The sequence below is a fragment of the Amaranthus tricolor genome, chromosome 4 (assembly GCF_026212465.1).
Source record: "Amaranthus tricolor cultivar Red isolate AtriRed21 chromosome 4, ASM2621246v1, whole genome shotgun sequence".
Classification (NCBI taxonomy): domain Eukaryota; kingdom Viridiplantae; phylum Streptophyta; class Magnoliopsida; order Caryophyllales; family Amaranthaceae; genus Amaranthus; species Amaranthus tricolor.
This window is the reverse complement of record NC_080050.1, coordinates 22003633-22017137: the sequence shown is the minus strand read 5'-3', so window position 1 is coordinate 22017137 and position 13505 is coordinate 22003633. Positions and strand designations below refer to the sequence as shown.

Here is a 13505-nt window from a genome sequence, read left to right as displayed (position 1 = left end):
TGAGCTATTGCTTTCATTCTTGACCCAATACTCCTCTTTTAATTACTTTAACAAATTAAATATAAGTTAAATAATTTTAATTTAACATTTGAAGAATCTAAATTGGTGGGATTTTATATTAAACGTGCAAACAAAAACTGTAAATTAATTAGCAATGACTAGCAAAAAGGGATATTAAATCAGCAAAAAAGGTAATTTACTAACAATTTAATTAGCAAGGTCGTCGGGCAACATTGAACTGGAATTGTTCAAACTCGATAGCAATGACGAAACCTAATTGTGAGTTCCCTCTGGCTTTTTTTTAGGATGAAAAAATGAATTCCCACTTAATTTTTGGGAAATTAGGTTTGCAAAAGTTGTTTTTGTAAAGAAAAGAGGTGGGTTAATGAAGGTGATTTAATGACAATAGTCAATATAGACATATTTTTTCAATTCAAAAAAGGAAAGTATGAAGAATAGAAGAGGTTACTTACTTAACTGTTAATTTATAATATCGGTATGATAATAATTGACAACTTAATAAGAGTAAGTGTTGATTTATTAAAAAATTTTAAAGGTGCAATTATTCACGACAAACGAGTGAAATATTAGACTAATAATGCCTATTTTTCTTTTTTACGAGAATATGATATAATTAGATGCTAAGATATTGAAAAGTAAACCATAACAAATCATATATTATTCGATATGTTTGACCCAATAAGAGTAAAAAAAAAAAATTTGATACGACTAGAAAACTGATAAATCGCTACTTGCAATTTACCAAAATCAAAAATCAAATCACATATGTCAAAATTTTTTTTTACCTTAGTGATGTAAATTTAATTTTCATCACTTATAAAAAGAATTAATTCTCTCAGCTCATGCGGAAATTTCTATCTTATATACCTGAATAAAAAAATATCAAATCACAAATGAAAGTGTAGGTAGGCGACCCACAAAATTGAACGTAAATGGGAGATTTTAGGAATTACACCAGAGAAGATTCGCAATTGGGTAAATTACGAAAATTAAAAGCGTATTCCAACTGCTTGAATTATATGAAGTTTAAACCGAAATTAAAATAAATAAATAAATTAAAACAAACAAATTTCTTTCTCTCTCCCTCTTCTCTTCTCTTCTCTTCATCTTCCTTCAAGTCTCCGATCTTCGCCAAACTCCCTCAAACTCTCTTCTTCCTTTTTCTTTTCTTTTTTTCTTTTTCTTTTTTTTTTTCTGTCTGTTCCCAAACATCCATAATTAATTTAATTACTTCACTCTTCCGGTGAGATGATCCGCTAAGACTCACCTCACCTGAATTCCCCTGCACAAGCATCTCATCCGCCGTCGGATCACATGCATCCTTTTTGCTGCGTTTCTCCAATCTCAAATCGGCAACCTCCAATGCTTCCTTCCTCCACTGATTCTCTTCCTCCTCAACAAATCAACGGTCATGATTCTTCATCTAAATCAAGGAGAGATTTTAATCACAATCATACCTCTTCAATCACCATTCAAAATCATATCAATAATCAGTTTAGCAATCAAATTCATCAACAAATGTCAAGCGTTGATCATAGAGAAGTCAAGATTAATGATATTGTTGGAAGTGGAATTTGTGGTATTTTGTATAAGTGGGTCAATTATGGTAAAGGTTGGAGACCTAGATGGTTTGTTTTGCAAGATGGAGTTGTTTCTTATTATAAAATTCATGGTCCTGATAAAATTACTCTTAGTTTGGAATCTGAAAAAGGTTTTAAAGTCATCGGTGATGAATCTATGAAACGAATTCGCCGTTCCAATAACAATTCTTCCTCACATCCTCATCGTCGTAAACCTTTCGGCGAGGTTCATCTTAAGGTACTTTTTCTTGAACCTTTTTTTAATTTGATTACATTTTCATTTTTTTTATTTAATCATATATACATATGAATTTTCATCGTACAATGAAGAATATTTGTTGGATTTTGCAAGTGTAGTACATTCTGATGATATATGTGACGTGATGAGATGTTTGTTAGGTATTTTGCTTTGTACATTCACTTTGATGAAGGACCGAAATTAATTAACGAATTTTTTTTGCTGAAATTATCATTGAATTCATGATTGTCGTGTATTGTATAAGTAAACATGTAGTTTTAGTTTTAGTTGATTTGAAATGGGTACCCTTTTTTTTTGTTTAATTTGTGAGCTTTTGTCGGAATTTGGTGCTTTTACTGCTTATGAATGGGATTCAGTGAAGGGAAGCGATAGCTTTTGGTTTTTGTTGTGTTTTTTGATATATTAAATTTTAATGGTAGGTTTCATCGATTCGTGAAAGTAGATCGGATGATAAGAGATTTTACATTTATACTGGTACGAAAAGGCTGCATTTAAGAGCTGAAACTCGGGAGGATCGAATGACGTGGGTGGAGGCTTTGCTAGCTGTTAAAGACATGTTTCCTAGAATGTCCAACAGTGAGCTGATGGCTCCCACAGACAATGTTGTTTCGACTGAAAAGCTAAGGCAGCGGCTACAAGAAGAGGGTGTGAGTGAAGGAGTTATTCAGGAAAGTGAGCAGATTATGAGAGCCGAGTTTGCTGCGATGCAGAAACAACTTGTTTTGCTCAAGCAGAAGCAGTGGAGGCTCATTGATACCTTGCGTCAGTTAGAGGTACATGTTAAGAATATTAAGAAACGGCCTGCAAATCGGTTTCAGCATTTTTCTTCAGTTTCACCAGTGTAGAAGTATTGATCTAGTTTTACCAATTTTGGTAGTAATATGATGGTTTTAATAATTTAATTGATTTGTAACCATTGCTCTGATTAATTTGTATATTCTTTTTTTCCGCCTAATGTAATTTGCAATTGATTTTTCTTTAAAGTTGACTAGTATATATGATTTTTTAAAGAAAAAACTAGTTTCCTTGTTCTCATATCCCCTTTGAATTGACATTACTAATATTGAGTTTTCAATTATATGCTAATCTGGTGAGTTGGATTGCTTATAATATGGGGTTATCACTTTAAATATTAATCTCCTTGGCATGCAGTTTCTCTCGCTATGATTTTCACTAACGTAATTTATTTTCTATAGCAATACTGATTTCTAGCTACATTCCATATCCCTATATTGTTTTTCAACTACGAAGAAACATTGTTTCTTGCTTTCTCTATAGCACACGCTCTGTTGAATGTTGAGTATTATCCTACACGAGGGTCAAAGTCTTTTAACAAAAACTAGAGGTGAGCGTTTGGGTTATCTCGACAGGTAAGGTCAGCTTTGACCGAATTGTCCACCTCTATTTCCATCTTGGCCCCTCCCATTGTGTGAACATTTGGTTAATAGTCAGAATAGGTGATAATGACATTCACTGGATGTCTTTTTGGAGTGAGGTGATTTATCATGCTACATGTATAAGGAACAACTATTTATTTAATAATTTTTTTAGATTTTGTATCACGGTGAGTTGTAATTACTTATGTTTTGTGTCAGTGGGGTTATCATATAGTGTTTTGTTGATTACCAATACTTCATTATTACTATGTAGTTCTTATTCATATGTTTATTCTTACGCAAGTGGGACTGTGGGAGCCTTGCACACAGGAACCTAATCACGGGTGACTATCCTCAGGGGGACGGATGCATGTGAAATTTTGAATCCTCATCATCGCTCTGAGAGTCGAGGGAGTGCACCACTGTGCCCAGTCCACTGACTCAAATTGATACATGTTTGTCAAGCATGTATCATCACCTAGCAGACATCATTGATTGTTTGTCAAACAGAGCCTTATAAGTACTACATTCATGTTACCTGGAGAGACTTTCTTGCTGTTCAAGGTTCTTCGCATTTACTGTTGAGATTCATGAGATGTCTGTGAAACTATCCAATACACAGATGCTGAAATCATCTGATTTAAGAAGTTGAGGTTGACAAAGGATGAGCGGGATGATAGAGTTGCAAAAAGATATAAAAACATAGGGTCTTCATAATCAAATGGTATAGCTAGAGTTGAATGGAGGGATTATGTGTCTGATGCATGTGGATGGCACTTTAGTTCTTGATTCTGGATGGTACTTAATAACAAAGTCACAATCTCATACTCTATTGTGAGTAAATAATCTAGTGATGACTTCAGCTTCCAATCCCTGTTAGTTAAGTCAAAGTTGGGTGTATGATGGTAGAGTGAGTGTTAGTAAACTGAAGGTAAATGAGCTATCATACTTGACATGAGTGAAATCTGCTCATTAACTTCTTAGTAATCTCAGTCTTTTATTGATCTTTATTAATCGAGGCTAATCTTCTTTTGTGCTTGTACAATTATGTGCCTATGCGTATGTTCACTATGTTCCCTCTGTCAATCTGATTGATTGCACACTGAAGCAAATCTCTAATAGTATACCAGTACATTGCTTGTGGTTTTGTAGTCAATTCTACACCTCTTACCTCCTTTGCTTTAATGCAGTTTTTTACTCTGCATTTCTTCCTAAAGGTTAAAAGAGGGTGTCTGAGTATGTAATGATTCCTTATATTGGTGTCTGACATCATATTGAGGTGAAGACATGAAGCTTAAGCTATCCTTTCTGGCTTTTTAAAAGATTTGGATAAAAACTTTTGAGTTAATTTAAGTCATTTATGTTTGATTCCATATTTTTCTGTTGCTTTAGTCTTTAAGCCTGCAATTATCTGTCATGGGTATTGAAGTTTCTAATATTTTGTTTTACTATAGAACAGTTGATTTATAGTTTATCTTTTCATGTACCACTTGGCACTTGACTGATGCTGTTAGCAAGTGTAAAAGTTTGAGATGTTAAATGGTATTCTAATTCCAAAGGGTAGATATTGCAAGAAGCTTAAGCCTTATAGATTACTTAGTTTTTTTTAATGATTTTCCCTTGTGAAATTAGAATTGATGTTGAGCTGATCTCTAAAGGGGTTGTGTTCTTATTTTGCTGTTGTAGACAGAGAAAGTTGACTTGGAAAACACAGTAGTTGATGAAAGTCAGAAGCAGTTAAAAGAGCAAGGGGCTTCCTCTGGTTCAAAGCAAGATAAATCTAGTGGTAAGATTTATGTTTGGAAAGTTTATAGTTGCTTCAGTTGATTTTCCTGTTTTGCCTTTCCATTTAAGCCTTCACGATGCATACTTAGTGCCAAAAAATGAGAAGTTCGATTTTTTATCATGTACCTTCAATCTGATAGTAAATTTTGAGTGGATGATGTATTGTTCATTTGTGTTGCACTTTCTGATGTTGAGCTTTATTCCACTACATGTAGATTTGTTTTCAAATGTTGATCTGGTTATGCCACCCGTGTCATAAACATTCTGGATTTTTTTGTGTTTTCTCATTTCTGTTTCATACGATCGCAAGTAATGCTTATTGTCCAGCTATAACAAAAATAAAGGCATGCTAATTGCAATTATTTCTTAGAATTTCATTTTTTGTGACTTGTGTATGTCTTACAATTCAGACAGTTTCGTTCACTATGTTCATTGGGTTCCTGCCTTCCTGGCTCTGTGCATGTGATGCTAGTGCTTAATGATGGTTTAAGGTTTCATACACTCTGTTCTTTGGGTTTCTGTTCCTTACATGGTCTTGTTTATGCTTAATGATTTTCTTTCTCCTTGCTTTTCTTTTATCTCAGCAAATAAAGTTTTAGAGTAGCTTATCCTACTTGTAAGATGTTAATTTTATGTATCTGTCTGCAGAGGCAAGTCCTAGTGATTCAGATGATAACGATAGGGCTGATGCTGCCGAGGAAGACACAGATGAAGAAGACAATGCCTTTTTTGACACTAGAGATTTCTTATCATCAAGTTCTTTCAAAAGCAGTGGATCTGATCTGAGGATATCATCCTTCTCCTCTGGCGATGATTTTAATGCTGCCGATTCTGAGGAGGATATTGATCCTTCAATAAAAGAAGTTGTAGCTAACTTTCCGTATGTTAAAAGGCGTAAGAAATTGCCTGATCCTAAGGAGAAGGAGAAAGGAGTTAGTCTTTGGTCAATGATAAAAGATAACATTGGAAAAGATCTTACAAAAGTCTGTCTACCAGTGTATTTCAATGAACCAATCTCTTCACTTCAGAAATGCTTTGAAGAATTGGAATACTCACATCTCCTTGATAGGGCAAACGCATGGGGGAAGCAGGTAATTTCTTAAGATGTGACTTATCCTTTTCTCGCACAATATTCCCTTCACCCTATAATCAGTGATACCTTGAGTTAGGGTAGTCTAAATTTCTATAAGGTCACTTGATATGAATTGAGTTTACATATTAAGCTTCAACAAAATAGATTTAAGTGTCCATAGTGTCTTGAAAATGTTCTGGGATAGTTTAGGCAAGAAAAATGTCTTTCTTGGCAAACACATTAATTAATAACACGGTCGATTAATCTCTCAATGCTGTCATTACTTCATTAGTTGACACAAAGTCGAATTTTTGAGGTACATAGTCGCTTTCAAGAAACAATTTTGCTACGGAAAATTAATTTTCAATCATCACAATTCAATTGTTCTCTTTTTTTTATATTCAGCTCTTTGTATGTATGCTTAAGTAAAAAATACATCAACTACATCTTTTACATTCAATCATCACATTTGATGTGTTTGCTTCTTTTGAGTACTTCAATCCTTTTGGGTATTTTGCACGAGTGCATTTTGACCATAATATGCTATGTCCTTATGTGATGATTTGTGTCTATATTGTGGATCGTCCAATTTGGTCTTGTATTATCCTTTAGGACTCATTTATAGTTCACAAGATTTGAGAACTTCCATGAAGTACTCTAATTTGGATGAGTGCTGCGGACTTGAACATTTGTGACCTTGCATTTGCATCATTTTTCGTACCCTTTTTAAAAGTGTGATCTCAAACTTTGTCCCTTATAAGCTAAAGGTTGAACTAGACACAGTGAAGATTAGACTCACTCCATCAACTTCAATTTTGTAGTTTCCTTCATTGATTTTCATGATAACTCTTGAAAGCAACAGCGTTCTTCCTTGTTTTGGATTCTCTCTAGATTTATTTTACAGATCATTTCTTTTACCACTTCGCATTTTTTCTTGGGTTTTTCCTTTATGTTATGATGGCAGATTGCCATCCTTGCTCTCTTGTTTGACCACATCTTTTGCACAAGTGTTTTGAAATGTCTCTTGGGTCCTTGGCTCATGTCATTCTTGTTTTTTTTTCTGCCATGGCATCTTTTTTCCTCTTTCTTTTACTATATTTTCAATTTCATTACAAATTTGAAATCACTTGAGAAATGCTCTTCAACTTTTCTTTTTAAGCTATGGGTAATGGTAAAGTACAAAACAAATCAACAGGAGAATTGTCCTTGGCATTTTTATCACAATCTTCTTTATTCATCATCATTGGAGCATTTTTGATTATAGAATTCACATCCTCTTCAAAGGCTTGATCTTCTCCTTGAACTTGTTGACTAAGTTGCTGTTTTCCTTTATATGTTTAATCGTTTAATCTTCAAAGAAAATCTTCTTGAACTTGTTGACTAAATTTTTCTTCTCGTTTCTTCAACCTTTTATAATCTTTCATAGGGTAACCTACATTTCTCTTTGAAGAACTCTTCGTGTTCATCTTACCTTTATGTATTTCTTTTTCATATTCTTTTTCTCCACTTTCAGTCTGCAATGGACTCTCGAAAATGATTTGCTGAGGTAAGATAGGCACGTCCATAACTATGATACTTTGACCATCTTGCCCTCTTGAAATTTCCCACGTTAAAAGAAAACAGAAAAGTCCTCGTATTTTTCGATATTGTAGAGTGTGTAAACTAATTGTGCTCTCGGCCGACTTAAGGGATATTTCATGGCCTTATCCGACCGCATCATCCTTGTTACCACATCACAATGATTACTAATCAATTGTGATTTGCGACCAAACCACAGTTATGAACTAAGCCTTGACCATAATATTGCTAAATGTGAATTTTTGATTAACATTTTAAATTTCCAATACAAGCAAAAATAACTAGTTATGGTGAATTTTTTTTTCTCAAATTAACTAATTGCGAATGGGCTTTGACTTTTCCATTGTTCTTTTATTTGATTCATTTGTTCATATGTGATGATATGTATCATTTTTGAGACATTCTAAGTGGTCCAAGTAAGTCTTTTGTATCATCTTGTCGGCCTCTTTTGGTAATGATGGAACTTGAGGACTTTCATGTAAGAACTCTAATTTGGATAAGTGAAAATCCCAACTATATCTGGCTTGAATATTTGTGACTTTTTGCATTGCATCACCACTTTTCATGAATCGACTCTCTTTTTCTGCTTGATTGAGCTGTTTGAAAAAGAAATGACTTCGATTTATGTTAGAATTCTTTATCATTTGACAAAACTTTACACGTTTGAGATTTAGGGTGTATTTCAAATGTTGTCTCTGAAACTCTTGTTTATATAAGTTTGCTTTTATTCTCCTATAGTATGGCTTCTCCTTTTCTTTCCTACAAACCTTTGAGATTCCTGGGCGTAGGTTGGTGCCCAAGATCCTCCTGGTTGTTTTTCCCTTCTCATTGGTTCTAACAGGTGGTAAAGTGAACAGTGTTCATATTTTCTCCATGTGCAGTTTTGCATTGTGAAAGGCCTATCAGCAGTTTCACATGGCTGGTGTTTTCGTTACGATTGTTAGTTAGGAAATAAGTTCAGTCTCTGTCTCTGGAATCTGGGTAGCATTCCTATTCTTGATCATGATATTAAAATGATAATCTTCAGGGGAACAGTCTTATGAGAATTCTCAATGTAGCTGCTTTTGCTGTTTCTGGCTATGCTTCTACTGAGGGACGAAGCTGCAAACCATTTAATCCTTTGTTGGGGGAGACCTATGAAGCTGAATTTCCTGATAAAGGGCTCCGTTTCTTCTCAGAGAAGGTATCTATCTATCACCTGACAGGGCCAAGTTATTAGTAATCTTTGAAAAGAGCTTTATTTTTATTGTGTATATGTATATGTGTGTGTGTATGTGTGTATAGGGAGAAGACGAAGTTCACATGAGAACTAACCTTATATAGAACTTGAGAACTAAATCTGAGCATGCTTATTTAAGTTAAAAGTATTCCTTTTTAGTGCATCAGCTAATATGTCTAACTAATAAATTGAAAGCTATTCTCTTAAAAAAAATGTTTACATATGAACTGATGTTAAATGTTTGACTTACAAATAAAAAAGAATAAATTTACTATCCAAACTAGTCGTCAATTAAATTAATGTAGCAAGTGTAATTGTAATCTTGGGGCCATAAAGATATAAAAAATGAATTTCAAGGCTGTATCAACTTATTGATTGTCTGTTTTGTTATGTTCTACTAGGTAAGTCATCATCCTATGATTGTTGCCTGTCATTGTGAAGGAACTGGGTGGAAACTGTGGGGAGACAGCAATTTAAAAAGTAAATTTTGGGGTCGTTCTATACAACTTGATCCTGTTGGGATTCTGACTTTAGAGTTTGATGATGGAGAAGTCTTTCAATGGAGCAAGGTAGCTTTAAACAATTACCGTCTAGCAGGTCTTATTTTGATTTCAGTCTCTAAACTATTAATTTTGACTATCAGGTAACAACATCAATATACAACCTTATATTAGGAAAGCTGTATTGCGAACACTATGGTACAATGCGTATACAGGGAAATCGGGAATACTCCTGCAAGCTGAAGTTTAAAGAGCAGTCTATTATAGACCGAACTCCCCGTCAGGTTCTGGCTTTCTCTTCCTCATCAGCAGTTTTACTTTGTATTGTTTTCAACCATGAGTAACATCATTGACTCTGTCTTAGTTCTCTGTGTGTGGCCAATGATATTATGAAAATTTCAGGCTGAAACTTGAGAGTTGAGACTGTGATGACCTATCGACTTCTTTAGGCAAATGCCAGTCAAGGGCGGATTTAGGTCTAATGATTTTTCTGATTATGGCTTTACTGATTTTGGGACGCTTTAAGTGCCATGTACTAAGCATATATTAGCTTTATTTCTGTGTGTTAGCCAATAGCTAGGGTCTATTTCTTTGGCTCCAATCTTGTTCTGTTTTCATAACCGCAAGCAGTGTTTTAGATATCCAGATATGTTTTATATTAGAAGTTGCAATTACTGGTTACTAGCTACGAATGAATTTTTTTTTATATAAAAAAACCCAATGAATGATGCTTTAAAACATAAGCAATTGGAATTATACAGGAGGTCTGATACTTCAAAAAATTTCCTTGTTGTTTCTAAGCAATTACTGGTCGAGAAATGACTTCAATGATTTCTGCATTTGTGTTTCGGAATCAGGAAGGTCTACTATACTCTTAAGCTTCAGGTGTGTGCAAGTTTGATGCCCAAAACTAAGCGCTAGTAGGCAAAATACAAACAGTAACTAATACACATTTCTGTTTGTTTTTGTTTCTAATGAAGTTTCTGTATGCTTTTGTACCTTGTTCTCACATTATGAATTTTACCTAGTATAATAGTTATATTCACTCTCGTGATTTGTAGATAGCTCAATATATCCCAGGATTCGCATTTTTATGCATTTGTCTTGTGTGATAGGTTCTTGATTTCTGGTCTTTTTTTTTTTTACTAAGTAATGGTTTTGCGCTTGGTGTTTTGAAATTTTTAGATAATCCTGCCATGTACCTTGCTAGTGTACTAATAGTAATAGGTCATGTATGCGTGACACTGAACACATCAAGAACATTTTATCAGCTTCTTATATAAATGTGTTCACTTTGCAGGTACAAGGTATAGTGCAAGACAGAAACGGGAAAACAATGGCGACGTTGTTTGGGAAGTGGGATGAAAGCATGCATTATGTAATTGGTGACTTCTTAGGCAAGGGAAAGGGATCTGACGCCGTCTCAGAAGCCCGCTTATTGTGGAGACGAAGCAAGCCACCAAGATTCCCAACCAGATACAACCTAACTCGGTTTGCAATCACATTGAATGAGCTTACTCCGGGGTTAAAGGTGACTATTAAACAAATGCCCTTTTATCTAGTCCCCCTTCTCTTTTCTACCTGACTGTCTGACATAGGAAAGTAGGAAACTATTACTTGGTATCCAAATATTTTGAGGCAAAACTTAGCATGAAATGTTTAATGTTTCCAGAATTGTCCCTGACTGTTAACTGGTGGAAAAGCATTATATTCTTTTTTGTTTGTTTTTTCAAAAAAAGGGTGTGAATGGAGGTGCATGCACTGGATTGATTTGTCGTTAAGATGCTTATTTTCAATCTATTCTATATATTGTAAATACAAGCTTAATGAAATTCTTGGATGAGTTTTGGGAAATTTTAATCCCTATTACTCTGTTATTATTGTGTAGGAGAAGTTGCCACCCACAGACTCCAGGCTAAGGCCCGACCAGAGGTACTTGGAAAATGGAGAGTTTGAAAAGGCCAATGCGGAGAAGTTGCGACTAGAGCAGAGGCAACGGCAGGTATGATTTAAATGTTTGATAGCAAGAACTAAATTATTGATTTCCTGCTGGCCTATACTTGTCTATCTTTACTGAGGGGCCAAATTTTCTAATGTTGAGAGCTTAGAGCCATAGTTGTAAAAACAGTTTGTACTAATTGTTCCAGGCTCGGAAAATGCAAGAAAGCGGGTGGCAGCCACGGTGGTTTGCCAAGGATAAACAAATTGACACTTACCGTTTTATTGGAGGGTATTGGGAGTCCAGGGAACAGGGCAAATGGGAATCATGTCCTGATATCTTTGGTCAAATTACACCAGAGATGGACTAAGTAAACACATCTGAAGAGAAGAATTGTTTGGTTAGCCAAAAAAAGGAAAAGCAAACAATTATTAGTGTTCGGCATTCTTTTTCGTTTCATATATGGGTAGGATAGCGGCTGGTTGATTGTTTTGAGTCAATGATATGTGAATCACATGATTGTAAAGTATAGTAAGATGAATTGATTGATGATGAATAGGTAAACAATAAAAAGAAATATCTGTATTTTCCAATTCTTTCCCAAATGGGCTCCCCTTCTTCTGGTGTTCTTTTGGAAACTTAAAAGTTTTGTATCTGTATTTCATTGCAAATTGGAATAGCATCTAAATGAGCACACTTACTATATATAGTATAGAATACAGAATTATTATCATTTACGGTCATCTGTTTTCTGTTTGTTGTTGAATCAAAATTGTCGGTAAGCATGTGATAATAAGGAATCAATCAAAAACCAAGTGTCGGTCGGCTACTTATACTGCCAAAACTGTTAGCTGCTTTTCGACTAAGACTTTCAAATCAAGCCAAGTGTCGGCCATATAAATCCAAACATGGCTTAATTTATTATTACTTCTTATACTCTACTTTTATAAGCTGGTTTTGATGCTGTTTGTCGATTTAAAATAGGAAAAATTATCTAAAATAAATCCAACATATTCTTGATTTTTCTATAATAATTTCACCTACAGCAAATTTGAGGGGTATTTTCTTAGAATAAATCAGGTGACCGAATGACTTGCTATAGCAAGTTTTATTTTCTTAAAAACGGATATTTTATGATATACCACTGAGTTTCTCCGAAATTCGCCATACACCGCACAAAATGTTTTAATTCACCATATATCATTGAGTTTTCGTCCGTTAGCACAGAATACCATTAATGACAACTGCCGTCAGTGTGCCGTTTGTAGTAAATTAATAATTCACCATATACCATTATTATTATTATTTTTTTGCGTCAAATACCATTTTTTTAAAAATAGCAATAAATCAACGTGAAAATTCAACCAATAAAATACAATGTCTTTCGCATCGAGTCAAAATTAAAAATAAATAAGGATCAATTTGCCCATTGTACACAGAATTAGCAATAACACTTAGTTTTAATATCAATCAATAGAATATATATATCAGTAAACCTATTGAACTGCATCAAAAATGGAGAGTATATTTGGAATCACCCATCATCATAAGCAAATTACAGCAAACAAGATCATCTAAAGGCAATAGATTTGAGATGCACCCAATAATTAAACCATCATAATCAAATTATAGCAAGCAATCATCATTCATCCAACAAAAAAGGGGGCAAAAAATTGAAATAATTCCAACAAAAAACCATCATAAACAAATAGATTCAAGCAAGATCCCGAAAAAGGGAATAAGTACCAAGCGAAGAACACTTGTTGACACCTTCAAGGGTAACAAGAGCAATGAGGATGAAGAAAAACGGCAAAAGAAAAGCTGAGATGAGAATGATGTGAAAAAGAGTGCAATAAGAGATGTGACGAGCTGCGACTTTTATCTTCATTAAGTCAATGAATCCATTTCTATTGCTGCTCGATATCGTTATACTTTTTATGCTCGGCGATAAATGTAGCTGCATCCTCTCCAACAATTTCTAAACAAACGATGATGAAATTAATCTTTTTCCTTCATCTCTCATGTTTTTGTTCTTCATTCACTCTTATTGTTGTTGATATTGTTATTCTTACATAACAATAATAACCTTTCGCCCATCTCCTCCTCAAACTCCCTACCATCCAATCGATTGATCAATTAATCGATCAATCATCAATCAATTCTTTTTTGCTGTCCC

The 13505-nt window shown here is 34.3% G+C and overlaps 1 protein-coding gene across 1 annotated transcript in view; it reads left to right on the top strand.

Moving 5' to 3' along the window:
• Window positions 1–953: 953 nt before the first annotated feature.
• The window catches only part of LOC130809678 (oxysterol-binding protein-related protein 1C), a 13310-nt gene continuing 758 nt past the window's right edge, over window positions 954–13505 (top strand). The window contains exons 1-10 of the mRNA XM_057675439.1: window positions 954–1839; window positions 2280–2633; window positions 4923–5022; window positions 5670–6112; window positions 8699–8854; window positions 9292–9459; window positions 9534–9674; window positions 10691–10921; window positions 11279–11392; window positions 11538–13505. The exon at window positions 11538–13505 is cut by the window's right edge and continues 758 nt beyond it. Coding sequence (XP_057531422.1) covers window positions 1336–1839; window positions 2280–2633; window positions 4923–5022; window positions 5670–6112; window positions 8699–8854; window positions 9292–9459; window positions 9534–9674; window positions 10691–10921; window positions 11279–11392; window positions 11538–11699 — 2373 coding nt within the window. The 5' untranslated portion in view covers window positions 954–1335 and the 3' untranslated portion in view covers window positions 11700–13505. The remainder of the gene's footprint in view (window positions 1840–2279; window positions 2634–4922; window positions 5023–5669; window positions 6113–8698; window positions 8855–9291; window positions 9460–9533; window positions 9675–10690; window positions 10922–11278; window positions 11393–11537) is intronic.